At 48.4% G+C, this 17664-nt stretch overlaps 3 protein-coding genes across 3 annotated transcripts in view; 2 read left to right on the forward strand and 1 right to left on the reverse strand.

Moving 5' to 3' along the window:
* The window catches only part of Cct3 (chaperonin containing TCP1 subunit 3), a 19457-nt gene extending 16521 nt beyond the window's left edge, over positions 1-2936 (forward strand). Inside the window, exons 12-14 of the mRNA XM_034500601.2 lie at positions 1548-1793; positions 2171-2302; positions 2613-2936. Of these exons, the coding sequence (XP_034356492.1) occupies positions 1548-1793; positions 2171-2302; positions 2613-2717 (483 nt within the window). The 3' untranslated portion in view covers positions 2718-2936. The remainder of the gene's footprint in view (positions 1-1547; positions 1794-2170; positions 2303-2612) is intronic.
* Positions 2937-6807: 3871 nt separating this feature from the next.
* On the forward strand, positions 6808-10014 carry Glmp (glycosylated lysosomal membrane protein). The gene is made up of 6 exons (XM_034501214.2): positions 6808-6977; positions 7459-7713; positions 7895-8092; positions 8196-8414; positions 9161-9417; positions 9518-10014. Exons 1-6 carry the CDS (start codon positions 6858-6860, stop codon positions 9681-9683), a joined length of 1215 nt encoding a protein of 404 aa, XP_034357105.1. The 5' UTR covers positions 6808-6857; the 3' UTR covers positions 9684-10014.
* A 596-nt stretch (positions 10015-10610) lies between these two features.
* Tmem79 (transmembrane protein 79) lies at positions 10611-16762 on the reverse strand. The gene is made up of 4 exons (XM_034500398.2): positions 15768-16762; positions 14290-15179; positions 13858-14071; positions 10611-11502 (listed from the first exon to the last, which is right to left on the reverse strand). The coding sequence occupies exons 2-4, from the start codon at positions 15062-15064 to the stop codon at positions 11289-11291; spliced, it is 1203 nt and encodes a 400-aa protein (XP_034356289.1). The 5' UTR covers positions 15065-15179; positions 15768-16762; the 3' UTR covers positions 10611-11288.
* Between the last annotated feature and the right edge of the window lie 902 nt (positions 16763-17664).

Genomic DNA, 17664 nt, shown 5'->3' on the forward strand with positions numbered 1-17664 from the left:
ATAAACAAGTTATGGTGGTGGATCAGAAGGATGGAGTGTTCTACATACAGAGTATGAGGCCAGCCTCAGCTTAAAGGAGAGAGAGAAATGGAAGACAGGCACAATCTAGAAACAGCTGTGTGTTGGAAGCCTACTATGGCAGCTCATACTTGTGAGCCCAACTGAGGCAGAAAGATCATACAAGCCAGGCAGTGGTGGCGCAGGCCTTTAATCCTAGCACTTGGGAGGCAGAGGCAGGCGGATTTCTGAGTTCGAGGTCAGCCTGTTCTACAGAGTGAGTTCAGGACAGCCAGGGCTACTCAGAGAAACCCTGTCTCGAAAAATCAAAAAAAAAAGAAAAAGTATAAGCCAGGCCATGGTGGCGTATACCATTAATCTCAGCATGGGTGGTGGTAGGGAGGGGAGAGAGCAGAGACAGGCAGACGTCTGTATAGAAAATCCTGTCTCAAAAACTAAATAAAATAATTAACAAATAAAACAGGACAGATAATGGTAGTGAATTCCTCTAATCCCAGCATTCTGGAGACAGAGACAAGTGGATCTCTTGAGTTTGAAGCAAGCCTGGTCCACGAGAGTTCTGGCCAGCAGAGGATACACAGGGAGACCTTATCTCAAAACAAAATGAAAACAGCTGGAGGGGAGAGAGGCTCAGCGGTGAGATCACTCATTGGTCTTCCAGAGAGTCCTCTGGCCTCTGAGGGCGCCAAACATACGTGTGGTGCTCGTAAACTCATGAGGACACACACACACACAATAAGTATATCTTAAAAAGAATAAATGATAAAGGTTGCCTATGGTGGTATGCCCCTTCAATCCCAGCACTCAGGAAGTAGAAACAGGTAGATCTTTATGGGTTTGTTCAAGGCCATCCTGGTCTACTTGACTAAATTACAGGCCAGCAAGGGTGTGGGGGGGTTAGACAGACAGACAGACAAGATCTCACTTTGGTGGCTCAGTGTGAACTCAGTACGGTTGGCAGCCTGGATGTATGCACTCCACTGTGGCTCCAGTTAAGCCAAGGACCTAGCAGTACTGCTCCCTCGTTCTTTTGTTCTCCCTCTACTATCCAGGACCCAGGAATCAAACTTAGGTGATCCAGCTTAGCAAGAGCCTTGAACCACTAAGCTGTTGATGCAGCCCTTTTAAATTGAAAGTATAACCCCATCCCTAATCCCAAAGGGAGTAATTTTTCCAGGATACTTAGCTGGTAAGCAGAGAACAGTTTGCAGTACACATACAGTCTGCTGGAGGGCACAACTAGGAAGGGAGGGAAAAATAACTTGTTTCTTTCTGGTGCAGTACAGAAAGACTTGACCTTATGATTGAGGTGTAACATCCCCTAAATCTCTTGCAGGGTCCATCCTGTGCTCCCATTCCTGAGTTAGAATGTGAACATAACTTCTGCCCCTCACCAGTAGAGGTCACAAGGATCTTCCTAGTTGCTTTTGTTTGCTTGTTTGCTAAAAGCTTGACAGTCAGGAAATCCTTTGCCTCTGATTTCTCTGTGAATCACTGAACTGGCTATACCATTTCTCTGCTTCCCCAAGGAAGTAGAACGCAACCTCCAGGATGCCATGCAAGTGTGCCGCAATGTTCTCCTGGACCCTCAGCTGGTGCCTGGTGGTGGAGCCTCTGAGATGGCTGTGGCCCATGCCTTGACAGAAAAGTCTAAGGCCATGACTGGTGTGGAACAATGGCCATATAGAGCTGTGGCCCAGGCTTTAGAGGTCATCCCTCGGACCTTGATCCAGAACTGTGGGGCCAGTACCATTCGTCTGCTTACCTCCCTTCGGGTGAGTGCTTTTCTACGCTCATGCCTTGCTGAAGTAAGGCAAGCTGTTTTACCCTTGGGGGAAAAAATGTTTTTCTGACCTTCTGTGTTTATACTCACAAGTACACATATGCTTGTGTTCATGCACATATTCACATGGGTGTGGGTTGTTGGAGGTGGGGGGGCAGAGGTCAACCTTCGCTGTCCGTCCTCAGCAGCCATCAACCTTGACTTTGCCCTCGAGCTTTTCTTACAGCTCTTTTTTTTTTTTTTTTTTTTTTTTTTAAATCTTGTAGTATGTCTTGTTAGCTGTCAGTTTTCAGTGGTTTGGTTTTGTCTGTTCTCTGACACAAGCATGCTTCATTGTACTCTCCGTACTTGTGTTTATTCCACCTGCAGGCCAAGCACACCCAGGAGAGTTGTGAGACCTGGGGTGTGAATGGTGAGACTGGCACCTTGGTGGACATGAAAGAGCTGGGTATTTGGGAGCCATTGGCTGTGAAGCTACAAACATACAAAACAGCAGTGGAGGTGAGACACCCTATGTTGTTTCTGTCCAGATAACCAGCTTCTGTGCTATGTCTAAAAGGAAGGGCCATAAGAAGGGCAGAGTATTCTCCAAAGAGCTCCCAAGGAATTCCATTTTCCTACTTCTTTAGGTTCTACAAAAACAGTATAACAGGAGACAAGTTATATCCCTTGCTTAGGTAAAACTTCATTGTTCATTCAAGACTCTGAAAAGGAAGATTCCAGATAAAATGGTAATTCTGTGGGAGGAGCTAGAAGAAGGCTAAAAGAAAACAGTGTCTTTCCCTTCTGTGCTGACCTGTTTTTCTCTTAGACTGCAGTTCTGCTTCTGCGGATTGATGACATTGTCTCTGGCCACAAGAAGAAGGGTGATGACCAGAACCGGCAAACCAGTGCTCCAGATGCTGGCCAGGAGTGAGTGCTGAGCAAGGTGACTTCAATGCCCAGAACCAGCAGTCTCCCCTTTCCTGAGCCAGAGTTCCAGGAACACTGTGGACATCTTTGTTTGCAAAGGATCAGGTTGAGGGGCAGCCCCCAGTCTGTCCCATCTCGGTTTGCAAAAAGCACTGACATGTATCTCTTCTATTGTAAGCTTTCCATTTAGTTTGCTTCCAATGATTAAATCTAAGTCATTTGAGACAGTTGTCATGTGTTTTTCAGCCTTGGGTCACATCTCTACCTCCTAGCAATGCAAGAGGAGGTAGAAAACCTTACTGGGAGCAAAGGAGACAAGTGAAGTCACTATTTACACACACACACACACACATATACACACATCCCCCCCCCCTCCCCCCCTTTTTTTTTTTTAAAGACAAGGTTTCACTGTGTAGATCTGGGTGTGGTGTTTCTACTGCATCTGCCTCCAGGGTGCTCTGAGTGCTGGTATCTGAAATTTAAAAAGGAGTGTTCCAGGGGCCTGGAGAAACGGCTCAGCAGTTAAGAGCACTGACTGCTCTTCCAGAGGTTCTGAGCTCAATTCCCAGCAACCACATGGTGGCTCACAACCATCTGTAATGATATCTGATGCCCTCTTCTGGTGTGGCTGAGGACAGCAACAGTGTGCTCATAGGGGAGAGAGAAGAGAAAAGAAAAGATTGATTGATGGATTGATTGATTTAAAAAGGAATGCTTCACCTGGCTTGGTTGGGTTTTTTAAATCAAGCTAATCCCTCATGAGTGTGCCTTGAACCACTCCCCCACCCCTCATTCTGTCCACTCACAGCTACATAGCCAGTAGGAGACTAGTCTGCTGCACTTGCCTCAAAGACAATAGAGACAGAGCCAGTGAGGTTGTTAATTGGGCAAAAGTGCTTGCAGTTAAAGCCAATGGCATTCAGTCCTCAATTCCCATCCCAAAAGTCCATTGACCTCAATGCCCACAGTGTGGCATGTGCACCTACATTCACAGACTAAAGCCAGGGAGCCCAGCATTCAGGAAGCTGAGGTAGGAGGATTCTCCTGGGTCTAAGGCCAGACTGAACTACAAAGAAATGCCCTGTCTCAGTGCATAAGAGCTTTTGCTCTCCCAGAAGCAAGTTCAATTCCTAGCATATACATTTGGTAGCTCATTGTTAATTCCAGCTCCAGGGGATCCAAGTCCCTCTTTTATTTAGCCTTCTTAGTCACCCCATATATGTTGCATACACATAAATATCTGATCCAGGCTAGCCACAGCTACATAATTTTTTTTTTTCATAAGGACCTATGATTCCAGTTTGGTAATTGCAAGGATATGGAACATGGGTTCTCAAATATGAATATAAATTGATAAACCTCAGTGGTAAACATGATGTAGCTATGAAAGCCAGGCATGTGTGTGCACACATTCCCAGCACTTGGCTGGATTGATATATAGAGTGAGTTCCAGGGCTACACAGAAACATGGCCTCCAAGTGCATTCGTGCGTGTGTGTGTGTGTGTGTGTGTGTGTGTCTGTGTGTGTGTGTGTGTGAGTGAACAGCGGGGTGTTGCAGACATGGCTCAGTGCTCTTCCAAAGGACCCAGATCCAGTTCCCGACACCCACTGTAGGTTACAGTTCCATGGAATCTGAAACTCTTCTGGTTCCTTTAGCAATCCAAACACATGTTCATATACAGACATAAAGTTTTTTTTTTTTAAGTTTAATACAAGCCAGGCAGTGGTGGCACACACCTCTAATTCCAGCACTTGGGAGGCAGAGGCAGGGGGATTTCTGAGTTCAAGGCCAGCCTGTTCGACAGAGTGAGTTCCAGGACAGCCAGGGCTACACACAAAAACCCTGTCTCGAGAAAAAAAAGTTTAATACATGTGCTGGTTGCTCCTCCCTCAATTCCCACCACTTGGTTGTTTGCAACCTTTTGTGATTTGTAATCCCAGCATTTAGAAGGCTGAGTATATAGTAAACTCTTAAGTGCCAGGGTCACAGGTAAAACCTGGTTTCAAAAACAAAAACTGGCCTAGATTGTGTCATATGCCTTATAGCCCAGCATTCTGGAGGCAGCAGCCAGCAGATCTCTGAGTTCAAGGACAACCTGGTCTACAGAGCAAGTTCCAGGATAGTCAGGACTATGCAGAGAAATCTTGTCTCTTTAAGTAGTTTGGGGTTATAAACTGTCAAAGCACTTGCTTAACATTCTTATGTAAGTAGTCCTGATTTTTTGTTGTTGTTGTTGTTGTTGTTGTTGTTGTGTTTTGTTTTGTTTTGTTTTTCCGAGACAGGGTTTCTCTGTGTAGCCCTGGCTGTCCTGGACCTCACTCTGTAGACCAGGCTGGCCTCGAACTCAGAAATCCGCCTGCCTCTGCCTCCCAACTGATTTTTTTTTTTTAAACCAAGGTCTTCTATGTAACCCTGGTTAATTAGGATTAAAGGCTTGTGCCAGGGCATCTGGTTCAAATTTGTACTGTGTATATTATATTAGTATAACAGTTAAGATTTTAAGTTGGAGCTGGAGAAAATTCAGTAATTAAGAGCACTGAGTGGTCTTCCAGAGAACCCAAGGTTTGATTCCCAGCATCTACATGGTGGCCCACAGCCATCTGTAACTCTAACCTCAGAGAATCTGACATCCTCTTCTGGTCTCTGAGGGCACTAGGCACAGACATTCATGCAGGCAAAATACTTTACATGTAAAAATTAAGATTTTAGGAAAAACTGGCCGGTTGTGGTACTCATACCTTTAATTCCAGGACACAGGAGGTAGAGGCAGGCAGGCAGATCTTTGTTAGTTCAAGGCCAGCCTGGTATGTGTAAAGAGTTCCAGGATAGCCAGGGTTACATAATGAGATCCTGTCTCAAAGATTCAAGCAAAAGCATGGATTTGGTCATGTGTTTGACTAATTATGCTTTTTATTTGTGATAACTTCACAATAAAACTGTAAGCTCTTCCAGTAAGAAAGCCTGCCTACCTGGTAATGCAATAAATACTACACCATTAAAAGGAATCCTCTGGGGTATTTTCATTATATAATGTGTGTCTGTGTGTGTGTGTAACTTTGAGAAGTTGGTTACCTGCTAAGCATCTCATATGCCCCAGACCTTGAATTTCTGACCCTCCTGCTCCTGGCTGAGATTAGGGTGTCCTGGCCCCCTTAACCAGTGTTATATGGAGATTGAACCCAAGATGTCACTTATGCTAATCAGGCACCCCACCAACTGAGCTACATTTCCAGTCCTTTTGGGTTTTATTTCTTTTTTAAAGGCAGTTTTTCCTTCTAGCTGGAGTTGACTCTGTAATCCAGGGAAGCCTCAGACTCATGGTGTTACTCTTCCCTCAGTCTTTCAAAAGCTGGAATTGCAGAAGCAAGCCTCTGCTTCTGTCTTGGTTCTGTTTTCTGAGACCACCATGCCTGAAGATTCTTTGATTATTCTTTTACATTTTATTTTATTTGTTTTATGTGGGCAATGCCACAGAATGTATAAATCAGGGTACACCTTCTGGGAATTATTTTTCTCCTTCCACCATGTTGGTCCTGAATATCCAACTCATGTCCAGTTTGGGGCAAACACATTTACCCACTGAGCCATCTTGCTGACTTCCAAGAGTTCTTTCTATCACAGAGCAGTAACATACAGATTACTCTGTTAAATTACGTGGAAATGTATTTATTTATTTTTGGTTTGTTTTTGTTGGTTTTGTTGGTTTTTGTTTTTGCTTTTGAGACAGGGTTTTCCTGGCTGTCCTGGAACTCACTCTGTAGACCAGGCTGGCCTCCAACTCAGAAATCCACCTGCCTCTGCCTCCCAACTGCTGGGATTAAAGGCCTGCGCCACCACCGCCTGGCCACGTGGAAATTTAAATCTGGGCATACTCACCAGAGGGACTGGCAGGGTGTCTGAGGAGAGGGAGGAGTATGTTTGCACAGCTAGTCTAGAATGCCTTGCAGGCCAACTTGTTGCTGATAAAATCCCTGTCCACCTTCAGTTTTCCTGATGCTATTCCAACTTGTGCTGAGATCTGGGTCAATGGAAGCGGTCCCTTTAAGAACTGGTTTGGTGGCCCGCCCTCTAAAGGAGGATCAGCAGGAAGGGAATCATGTGACTCTGAGGCTCTTCCGCTGAGTTTAACTAGCTGTGGCTGTATGTTCCGTTGTTGGGGACCTCACTGGGGCTGGGTCCCCTGTGCCCCAACCCCATGGCTCCTTTTGAGTCTACTTGTGTGTGCAGCCCCATTTGGCCTGCTGGGAGAAGAGACTCGCCAGGTAAGGGCTCCGGAACCAAAGTAATAGATGTTTCCGGAAATCCTACCTTTCTAGGATGACTGGAATCTGGGACAACAGAGAGGTGGAAGGTGGATGTAAGAGAGCTATCAACCCAGGGAGCCCAGTGTGGAGCCATGAATGATTGGAGGGAGTCAGGTCAGGCATGATTACTTCCTGCTTTTTGACGGTGTCTGAACCATGGCTCAGACATTGTAGCCCAGAAACAGGCAGGTTTGAGGACTTAAAAAGCCTTGTCAACCCTAAGCCCTGTGAGTAATCCTGGATCCACCCTATCTTTTCAACCCTACATCTGCCCCTGATTCCAAGTTCCCCTCAATTCCTACACTTTCCTCTTGCCTGGTCCTCAAGAGCTCTGGCCATTCCTGGCATTGCCCAGGTCCTGTCCTCTGCCCCCAAGCTGCCTCTTTGCCTGTGAGCGTTCCTGATCTTGCTCCTTCTGCCCCACTACCCCATGTTCCAGGTATCTATGGAGGTTATTTCTGGCTGGCCAAATCCCCAGAACCTGCTTCATATCCGGGCAGTGGGCAGCAACTCCACCCTGCACTATGTGTGGAGCAGCCTGGGGCCTCCAGCTGTGGTGCTGGTGGCCACCAACACCACTCAGAGTGTCCTGAGCGTCAACTGGAGTCTCCTGCTGTCTCCTGATCCTACTGGGGCCCTGCTGGTGCTCCCCAAGAACAGCATTCAGTTTTCCTCTGCTCTTGTCTTCACCAGGGTGAGAGGGTCTGAAGGAACTCAGAAGAGCACAAGAGGAGAGTCTATCTTACCCCAAGGGCGAGGGAAGGGCTTAGCACAGGGTGGGTGAAGTGAATGCAATTTTGGGTGGGGTGACTGGGAGGGATATTCAAGAGAAAGCCAGAAGGAGGCAAACCTCTTCCACTCCACCCTGTCCCCAGCTGCTTGAGTTTGACAGTACTAAGATGTCAGAGGGGACACAGCCCCCAGGAAAACCATACCCTCCGTACTCCTTGGCCAAGTTCTCCTGGAACAATATCACCAACTCGTTGGATCTTGCCACCCTGAGCACCATTTTTCAAGGCCACCCTGTAGATGACCCTACTGGAGCATTCACCAATGGCAGTCTGACCTTCAAGGTGAGGCTATGGGGAAGGAACTCAAAATCAGCTGATTGATGAGGATGGAAGTATCTATCCCTCAAGCTCCATTCTCCACGCATGGCTTCCTTCCCCTTCCTAGGTCCAAGCCTTTTCTAAATCTGGTCGACCTGCTCAGCCCCCTCGCCTCCTGCACACAGCAGATGTCTGCCAGCTAGAAGTGGCCCTGGTTGGAGCTTCTCCTCGTGGAAACCACTCCCTATTTGGTCTAGAGGTAGCCACCTTGGGTCAGGGCCCTGACTGCCCCTCAGTGGACGAACGGAACTCCATCGATGATGAATACGCACCTGCCGTCTTCCAGGTCAGGTCTCCAGTGTGAGATAGATGCATGGGAATGTAAAGTGGGATCCCGCCAGCAGCCCAGAAAACCCACCAACTACTTACTACTTTTTAAAAAGATTTGTGTTTGTTTGGGTTTTTGAAGGATTGATTTATTTATATTTTATATGCTTTGGTGTTTTTGCCTGCATGTATGTCTGTGTGATGGTGTCAGATCCCCCGGAACTAGAGTTACAGTCAGTTGTAAGCTGCCATGTGGGTGCTGGGAATTGAACCCAGGTCCTCTGGAAGCGCAGCCAGTGCTCTTAACTGCTGAGCCGTATCTCTAGCCCCAAAAGATTCGTTTTTTATTTGTGTGTATTTGGGTGTATGCGTGTATAGGTTCCTATGAAGGCAAGAAGAGGATGTGAGATACCCTGGAGCTGGAATTACAAATGGTTGTATGTCTCCTGACATGTGTGCTAAGGAACTGAATTTGGGTTTTCTGCACGAGCAGCAAGCTCTCAGCACTGAGCCATCACTAAAGCCACCACACCACCCATTTTTAAAAGGGTTTTTTTGTTTGTTTGTTGAGACAGGGGCTCCCTATGTGTCTCTGGCTGGCTGACTGGCTGACCTAGAACTCTTTTTTTTTTTTTTTTTTTTTTGGTTTTTCAAGACAAGTTTTCTCTGTGTAGTCCTGGCTGTCCTGGAACTCACTCTGTAGACCAGGCTGGCCTCGAACTCAGAAATCCATCCTCATCCTGCCTCCTTTGCTTTTCTCTCCAGCTGAACCAGTTGTTGTGGGGCCCTTCACCTTCTGGCTTCATGCAATGGCGACCAGTGGCTTTCTCTGAGGAGGGGCGGGCCCGAGAATCAGCCCTCCCCTGCCAAGCTTCCACTCTTCGCACCACCTTGGCATATTCTCTCCCTCATTCACCAATTGTTCAAGCCTTCTTTGAGTCACAGAACAACTTCTGTGCCTTCAATCTGACCTTTGGGGCTCCCATGGGCCCTGGCTACTGGGACCAACACTACCTTTGCTGGTAAGAACCAAGAGTTTGGTCAAAGTGGAGCCAGGCTGGGCCGCTCAGCCTGGCCTCCTAAGCTTGCTTACCTTTTCTTTTTCAAACCTCCTTGCTCTAGGTCAATGCTTCTGGGCATGGGCTTCCCTCCAGTGGATGCCTTCTCTCCACTAGTCCTCGGAATCATGGCAGTGGCCCTGGGAGCTCCAGGACTCATGTTCCTGGGGGGAGGCCTATTTCTGCTGCTGCGCCACAAGCGGTATTCTGAGTATCAGTCCATAAATTGAAACCCACTCTCCAGAAGGGAAGAGCAGAACCACATCTGCCTTGCTGTGCCTCCAGCTGTCCGAGGGTCGAGGGTCAGTGCTGTGATCTGCTTTTCTACAGAACCTCAGAAGCCAGCTTCAACCTACTGGGGGGGGGGGTCCCAGGAAGTTGTCCTTCTTGAACCCACGGAGAGGCTGCGATTACTGGTCCCCACACTCCTGTTTGCTGTGGATGAAACTTGAAGGCCTACATGAGTGGCTGTTAGCTGCTCTAAGGGACACAAAATAGACATTTTTTCCCATTACAAGATTCCAGTCTCTCTTAATTTTAAATTAGATGTATGCATTTTTATATTTGTGAGTCTTTTGTTTGTATGGATGTGCAGTGTTGGGGTGGAGGTGCTTACCGAGGTCCGAAGAGGGCGTTAGATCCCATGGAACTGTAAACCACCAAGTGGATACTGGGAATTGAATCAGAGTCTTTTGCAAGAGCAGCAAGTACTCTTTTTTTGTTTGTTTGTTTGTTTGTTTTTTTGTTTTTTGAGACAGGGTTTCTCTGTATAACACTGGCTATCTTGGAACTCATTCTATCGACCAGGCTGGCCTCAAACTCAGAAATCCGCCTGCCTCTGCCTCCCAAGTGCTGGGATTAAAGGCGTGCGCCACCACTGCCCAGCCAGCAACAAGTACTCTTACCTGCTGAGCCTTCTCTCAGGTTCCAATCTCTTTATGTGTAAGTGCTGTTGAGCTGGTTTGGGGCAGTTTCAACAAATGGGAAGATGGAGGGAGGGGCTTGGAAGGCAGTTTCTTTTGAGGGCCCTTTTTCTCACCAGTCCTCGTGGTCTCTCCCCAAGGCTCTTGTCAGCCACCTTGCACCCCTTGGTGCTAGGAGGTAACTTGTGCCTGGGAGTGAGGGGGAGAGGGCAGCAGAAAGGAAGAGCCCAAGGGGACTGGCAGTGATTTATTACATACTCACAGATATATACTGGGCTAACAGCTCTGCCTTCCTAGCCACCATGTGAGTTCATACACAGTTCTTTTGGAGATTTTATCTCTATGCCCCAACCCCCTTACAGTGGGACTTCTTAGAAGTTTGAAAAGTAGAAGGTTACAGGGACCCATGTAGGTTGGGAGAGGGAAGACAACAGCTATATATAACAGTCTTGACTGAGGCAAGAGTCTTAAGGGGGTCCTGAACCAAGGCCCCCTATAAGAGTTTTCACCAAATATCTGATAGGACATCAACTTCTACCCTTGGGTTTAGGCAGTTTTTCCTTCTCCTTGACTCTCACCTAGACAAGCTGGCACAGGCAGTTCAGGCTGGGCTGTGGCTCTGCACTCCTGCCTGCCCCACAAGACACTAGGGAGATGGTAAGATAACCAACTAACCATAGCTGCTGTGCCATGGTGGGAAGCTGCCCAAGAAGGAAGTGTGCTTGTCCAGTCTCTCTCTGGGGCTCAATGTCCTGTGGGGGAAAGCAGCAGCTAGGAGAGAATAGGGGTATCTGGGGCCTCAGTGGGGAAGTAGCAAGGTTCTTCACATCAAAGGTCCACTGCCTGGGCAAAGGCCAAGCCTGCAACCGTTCCAGGGAAGTGCCGAAAGCCCCCTGCACAGCTCTAGGTGGTTCAGCCCCACGAGTAGGGCCTGTAGTCGGAAACAGATCGAACATGGTCAGGGTAGTCCAAGCGGCTCTCGGAGGCAGTGAGCATGCGCTCTGGCTCCACCACGAACATGTAATAGAGGTTCCACACCAACATGGCCAAGAGTGGTAGGAAAGTCAGCCCGTAGCCAAAGCCTCGGAAGGAGCGGCCCACAGCAAAGGTCAACCAGTATATCAGCCTGTGGAAACAAAACAAGGGCCCAGACAATTTGTCAAGAGCAGACAGTGGGGGACTGGACTCGACAAGGCTGATGCTACTCCAAACATCCAGTTTATATGTACGCTTCCAATATCTGCTTTCCACATCTCTCTGAAGTGAGACTATTATTCCTGTCTTCTACTTACTATTTAACATTTAAGCTGGCAAACTTTGTTTTCTTTTTCTTTTTCGAGACAGGGTTTCTCTGTGTCCTGGCTGTCCTGGAACTCACTCTGTAGACCAGGCTGGCCTCGAATTCAGAAATCTGCCTGCCTCTGCCTCCCAAGTGCTGGGATTAAAGGTGTGCACCACCACCGCCCAGCCTAAATTGGCCAACTTAATTTCGTATTCAATTAAATTACAATTAAATGTTCGTTTACATGATGGAGAGTTAAATGAGAATTCAACTTTAATATTGTCCCCCCTTTTTTATTTTCCTTAACTCCCATCTAGTGCTATGGTTCCGATTCATTTCTGTTTTGTAGATACAAACACAAAGTTATTTGTGGTTCAGGGCTTCACAAAGCAAGGCAAGTGTTCTATCACTGAACAACGTCCCCAGCTCCCCTAGTCCTGCCTTCACCCTCTCAAATGAAGGAGTTGTCAGGCGCCCTACCAGTAGTGCTGGGGACGGAAGCTCATGCCAACTCTATGCTAGGCATGAACTCTAGAAACTGAGCCACATCCCCAACCCAGTGTCCCCCCTTGCTTTCAACTGTTTTGCTTGTTACTTTTTGGTTAGTATTTGAGTCAGAATATCACTGTGTTTCCCTGTATGGCCTTCAACATGTGCTGGTTCTGCCTGAGCACAACCCTGCACACTGGCCTCCATTCTCATTCTTAGCTCCACTGTGTTCTATATTTACCCTTTGCAGATAAAGAAAACAAGATCCTGTTGGGTGTGGTGGCACAGACTTTTAATCCCAGCACTCAGGAGCCACAGGCAAGGCAAATCTGTGAGTCTGAGGCCATCCTGGTCTACACTGCCTTCCAAGACAGCCAGGGTTATGTAAAGACCCTGACCCAAAACAAAAGCTCACTTTCAATATTCAATTGAAAAATTGAATTGAGCTTAAAAAGCTCAATTTCAATAGGCTGAGGCCGGAAGATTGCCTAGAATTTGAGACCAGCCTGATTTACATATTTTCAGGCCAGTGTGGGTTACATATTAAGATCCTGTCTCAATGAAATAAAATAAAATTCACTGGTAACTCCAAATCGAATGGAAAAAAAGGTGATGGGGAGAGGAAGGAGACTCCATGAGAGAGAACTGACCTCTGGGTGAAGAGGTCAGTGCTCTTAGCCAAGGTTCTGCTCACTGACAAGCAGGTTTCGACCCAGAGAGCAAAGGCATCAGAGCCATTCAACCACTAGAGGGGGCTGTTTAAGTATAGGGACTGGCCTGTGTAGTCTAGTGTCTGGATCATGAAGGTCAGTGTCCGGCTAATTCATTCACTTGCTTCTTCTTTTTTTTTTTTTTTTTTTAAAGACAAAGTCGGTCGGGCCTTTAATCCCAGCACTTGGGAGGCAGAGGCAGGCGGATTTCTGAGTTCGAGGCCAGCCTGGTCTACAGAGTGAGTTCCAGGACAGCCAGGGCTACACAGAGAAACCCTGTCTCGGGAAAAAAAAAAAAAAAAAAAAAAAAAAAAAAAAGACAAGGTCGTAGCTGTGTTTTGCTGGCTGGCCTGGGACTCACTGTGCAGCTCAGACTGGCATGAACTCTTGGCAGCCCTCCTGCCTCAGCTTCCCAAATACTGGGATCGCAGGCCAGATCGAGCCACTCCATCAGCTTTAGGGCAGTTGTTAGCCCTAAGGAAGAACTTCCTAGCCATTAGGACTCTTAAAACTGGGAAGGGGTGTGGTGATAGGCTGAGACAGGAGGATTGCCAAGAGCTTGTGTTCAGGCTACATGAGATGGTGATTATCTCAAACAAAGTAAAACAGAAAACGCTCCACATTTTGTGTTCAGTTAGAGGCCAATTCTTAAAAAGCTATTTGGATGGAGACTTACAGACTAGAGCAGCTTCAGTGGGCACACTAAATGACAAATGAGGTTAAAGTATGCGGGGCTGTGCTTAGATTCCTGAGGCAATGGATTCAACACTGTACCAAAACATGTACATCAAAGCTCCCCGTTGACATGGCGCTGAGACCAACTTCTAAAAGGGAGAGGGGAGCTGAGCGCCTGCTACCCAGTGCAGCTCGAAAGACAGCGCAGGTTCATCACTGCATGGTGTCTATCCAGAAACACCCCACCCCCAACTCCCATCCCCGACTTCAGATCATGACGTCCCTCATGCCTGCCCTAGCCGTGGTCATCCCAGCCCCTACTCACCGAGATATGGCAAACAGGCCAGTGAGCAGTGGGAGCAGCTTGAGGGTGTCCTGGGGCAGATAGGTGGATAGCACAGCCAGGTTAAAGAAGTAGAGGATGAAGAGCTGCACAGACTGCGCCACATACTGCCGGTGGATCTCCACTTCCCGCCTCGGCTCGCCGAAGGGCTGAAGGGCCGAAAAGCACAACAGGCTCAGCCCATACACAAGGAGCCCTGGCAAGAGAGGAAGCACATGGGGTCAGAAAAAGGCAGGAGGTTTGGGATGGGGTCAGGGCTACAGAGTGGACACAAGAGTTCCCTGGAGGAGAGGGGACAGAGAGTGGCAGGTTCCGGAGGCCCCGACTGGTTCCAGCATAATGAAGAGAAACCACTCAACCCAAACCTCTCTAGTTCACTTCCCAGGTAGCCCTTCTCCACCGGCCCAGACTCACCGAGCACAATGGGGAAGGTGGCAAAGACCCCACAGCGTAGGGTGTAGACCAAGCGGGAGCTCATGGTGGGCAACCTCGGGGCATCAAAAGGCAGGAAGGCGTATGCTCCATACAGCAGGCAGGGGAAGAAGATGAGGGCAGCCACCACCGAGGCCACAGCTCTCAGTGCCTCACGACCTCCACAGCTTCCACAGCCCCCGCAGGACCGACCAGGGGGTCTCACAACTGCCTCAGCCCACTTGCACTCTGGGGGCTCAGGGTGGCTGAGTCGGGCAGGCAGGAAATTCCTGAGCTCGCCTGGTCCAGCCTCACGATGCAGGATACGCTCCTGCGGCTTGCGCTCGATGCACTGTAGGTCTATGGGCACAAAGGCCCTAACTGTCTTCTCGGGGAGCAGGCTGGCATCCTCCTTGAGTGGGTCCTCCGATTGAGTAGGTGCTTCTGACTCTAGGGGCTCTGGTTCAATATCTCGCCAGCCCGGGGGATCCGGAAGTGGGGCGCTGAGATGGGGGTCAGTTCCCCAGGGCAAAGTGGCAGCCTCACTTATTGTGCTGTCTGGACCATCCTCGGGCCCCTCTTTGACTATAGGAGACGCTACTGAAGACCCCACTTTGAGGGACTCAGCTCCAGGGGACTCAATCCCACCTTCTTCCTCTGGCTGCTGGACTAAAGCCTGTGGTGGGCTCTTCTCTGGAGTCTTGGTTTCCTTCATGTCCAGCAGGGCCAGTGTCTCCGGTTCTGCCATTGTGAGGGCTTCAGTTCCGAGGTCTACCATAAGACAATGTCATTCTATAGACAGTGGGGGAAGTTCTGTGAAAATCCTTTGTCTTCTGGCCCCAGGACAGTTTCTCAGACCTAGAACTCCCCAGAGCAGCCGGCCTCATGGGACTCTAGGGAGAACACAGTGTGGAGGAAGGTGTTGAAACAGAGAGGCGGGCAGCAGAGGAGCGAAATGGAGGATCACTTTCAAAATAAATGTCATCCAGCAGGACAAAGGTAACTCAGGGGGTCAGCAGAGACAGCTGTGGCCTGTCTATGCCACACTTGCCTTCTACTCTCTCCACCAAAACTGGATTCATGGCCACTCTAGCGTTAGAACGGGAAGCTGAGGTATCTGCGACTTGGCTTAGTTTCCTTACAACCAAGGATCATCCTATAGAGAAACCGGCTCTTCACCCTCCACCTGCCCTTTGCCCTGCAGACTCCTGGCAACAGAAACCAGTAGCCAGATACTCAGTTCCTTAAGTCTCCATTCCAGAAGCCAGACATTTTCCAAACTCTCCCCTTGCCAGTCTCACCCAATTCAGCTGGGCTGGGCTCACTAGCCTCTGGGCTCTAGTGAGGCTGCTCCCATGTCTCCCTCTTGCCTTTCTTTCCCTGCCACCCTCCAGCTCACTATTTCTGGATAGGGTTCTTTTCTTCATTCACCTCTAGGGCCCCTCCTACCCCTGCCCTTTGGACCCACGATACCCTCTTACTTTACATCTGCAGAGAGGCAGAGGATCTCCGGACAGGAACTGCCTAGCTCCCGGCTGGCTCTGCAAGTATTTCCCAGTCTCCCTCCCCTTGCCTGTGTCTCCAAACCTGTCTGACCAGAGCAGGTGGGGCCCAGATTAAAGGCGCAGGCCCTGCCCTACAGAATCTGCCTACTGGAAGGACTCTGCAGGAGGACGTCATCCTTTTTGAAAGTAAGGGTGCAGCTGGGCAGAGAGGTGTGGATTTAAGGTATTCTGGGATGTGTAAGAGCTTCCAGCTCAGGGAAGCATCAGGGTTTAAAAGTGGGTTTGTGTATCAAAGGGTGCTTAGAGTATATTGGGGAAAAGAAGACACTGCAAGTTTGTTCATCCAATAAATGTTTATTGGGTGTCTATTATTAATAAGGTGCTATTTCTGTGGTGATGCAAGCCTTTAATCCCAGCACAGGAGGCAGAGGCAGGCAGATCTCTGTGAGACTGAAGCCAGGCTGGTCCTGCAGCCAGAGCTATGTAGAGACCCTGTCTCAAACACTCAAACACACACACACACACACACACACACACACACACCAATAAACAAAAAGTGCTAGTCTAGGCACAGGTACAGAAGAGAACAAAGTGACAAATTTTCTAGCTGTTTAGGTAACAAACATTAAAGTTCACAATAAATCAGTAGGAGAATTTCAGTATGGAGAGCCCCTTTAAGGTGACTTTGAAGCTGAAACCCAATGGGAGGAGTTCCTTGTAGAGGAACTGCGAGTCAAAAGCCAAAGGGTAGAAATGACTTGAGGCAGTTTGAGGAATAGAAAGGAGATTTGGGGGCTGGAGCCAGGAACATAGTGGTATATACATTGCCATTATAATATATATACATATATGTGTATATATATATACATACATGGGACCCCAAAGATCCCTCTAGCTTACTTAGGTGTATGGTTAAGAAAGCAATAAAGCTTTCAAGATGGCTCATTAAACCTGACTACCTGAGTCTGAACCCCCCCCCACCCCCCCCCCACCCCCCCCCGCAAAGAACCACATTTCAAAAGAAATCTGACTCTCCCAAGTTCTCTCTGGCCACGTGTATGTTGTAGAATACATGAACCCACAAATGTACACACATAATAAATAAATGTAGCGACTCTGGGGAGGAATTCCTTTAAAAAACAACAAGCAAAAACTGCCTCTTCCCCAGCAGCCACCAATTCCAGTAGCTCCTCAGTTAGGCGTCTACATGAGCCTTCCTACGTGGGCGCTAGAATTCTAGCTGACTTGACCTTGTGCATGCAGTCACAGGTGAGCGCCTATGTGCGATAGCACTGTCGCGTCTAGCAAATACCGATCTCCACTACCTCCGGACCTTAAAATCTTTTCGCTGCCCCTCTTCTGCAACTACTTTTGATTCAATGTTGGCTGGCCCATTCATTTTATTATTTTATGCACGTTGGCGTTTAATACATGTCTGTATGAGGGCTTCGCATCCCTGATGCTGCAGTTACAGATGGTTGTGAGCTGCCATGTGGGTAGTCATTTCTCCAGCACCTAGCTGTCCCATGTAGAGCCTTGCATTCTACGGTCTCTTCTTCTCCCGTGGAAAGTTTAATTTTTTTAAAAAAATAATTCATTTTATTGTGGGGGCATGGAGCGTGCCACGGAGCTCGTGTGTGGAGGTCAGGACAACTTGCCGGAGTCGATTCACCTTATACCATGTGGGTTCCAGGGGTCGAGCTCAGGTTGGCGGCAAGCGCCTTTATCCGCTGAGTCATCTCGCCAGCGCGCTCTTTTTAAACTTTCTTCTTGAGACAGGGTCTCTGTACCTAGCCGGGCTGGGAACTCGCTGCAAGCTGCCTCGGCTTCTGAAGAGCTAGGAATAAGCCTGCGCCAGAAAGCCCGGTTTCTC

The sequence above is a fragment of the Arvicanthis niloticus genome, chromosome 4 (assembly GCF_011762505.2).
Source record: "Arvicanthis niloticus isolate mArvNil1 chromosome 4, mArvNil1.pat.X, whole genome shotgun sequence".
Classification (NCBI taxonomy): Eukaryota; Metazoa; Chordata; class Mammalia; order Rodentia; family Muridae; genus Arvicanthis; species Arvicanthis niloticus.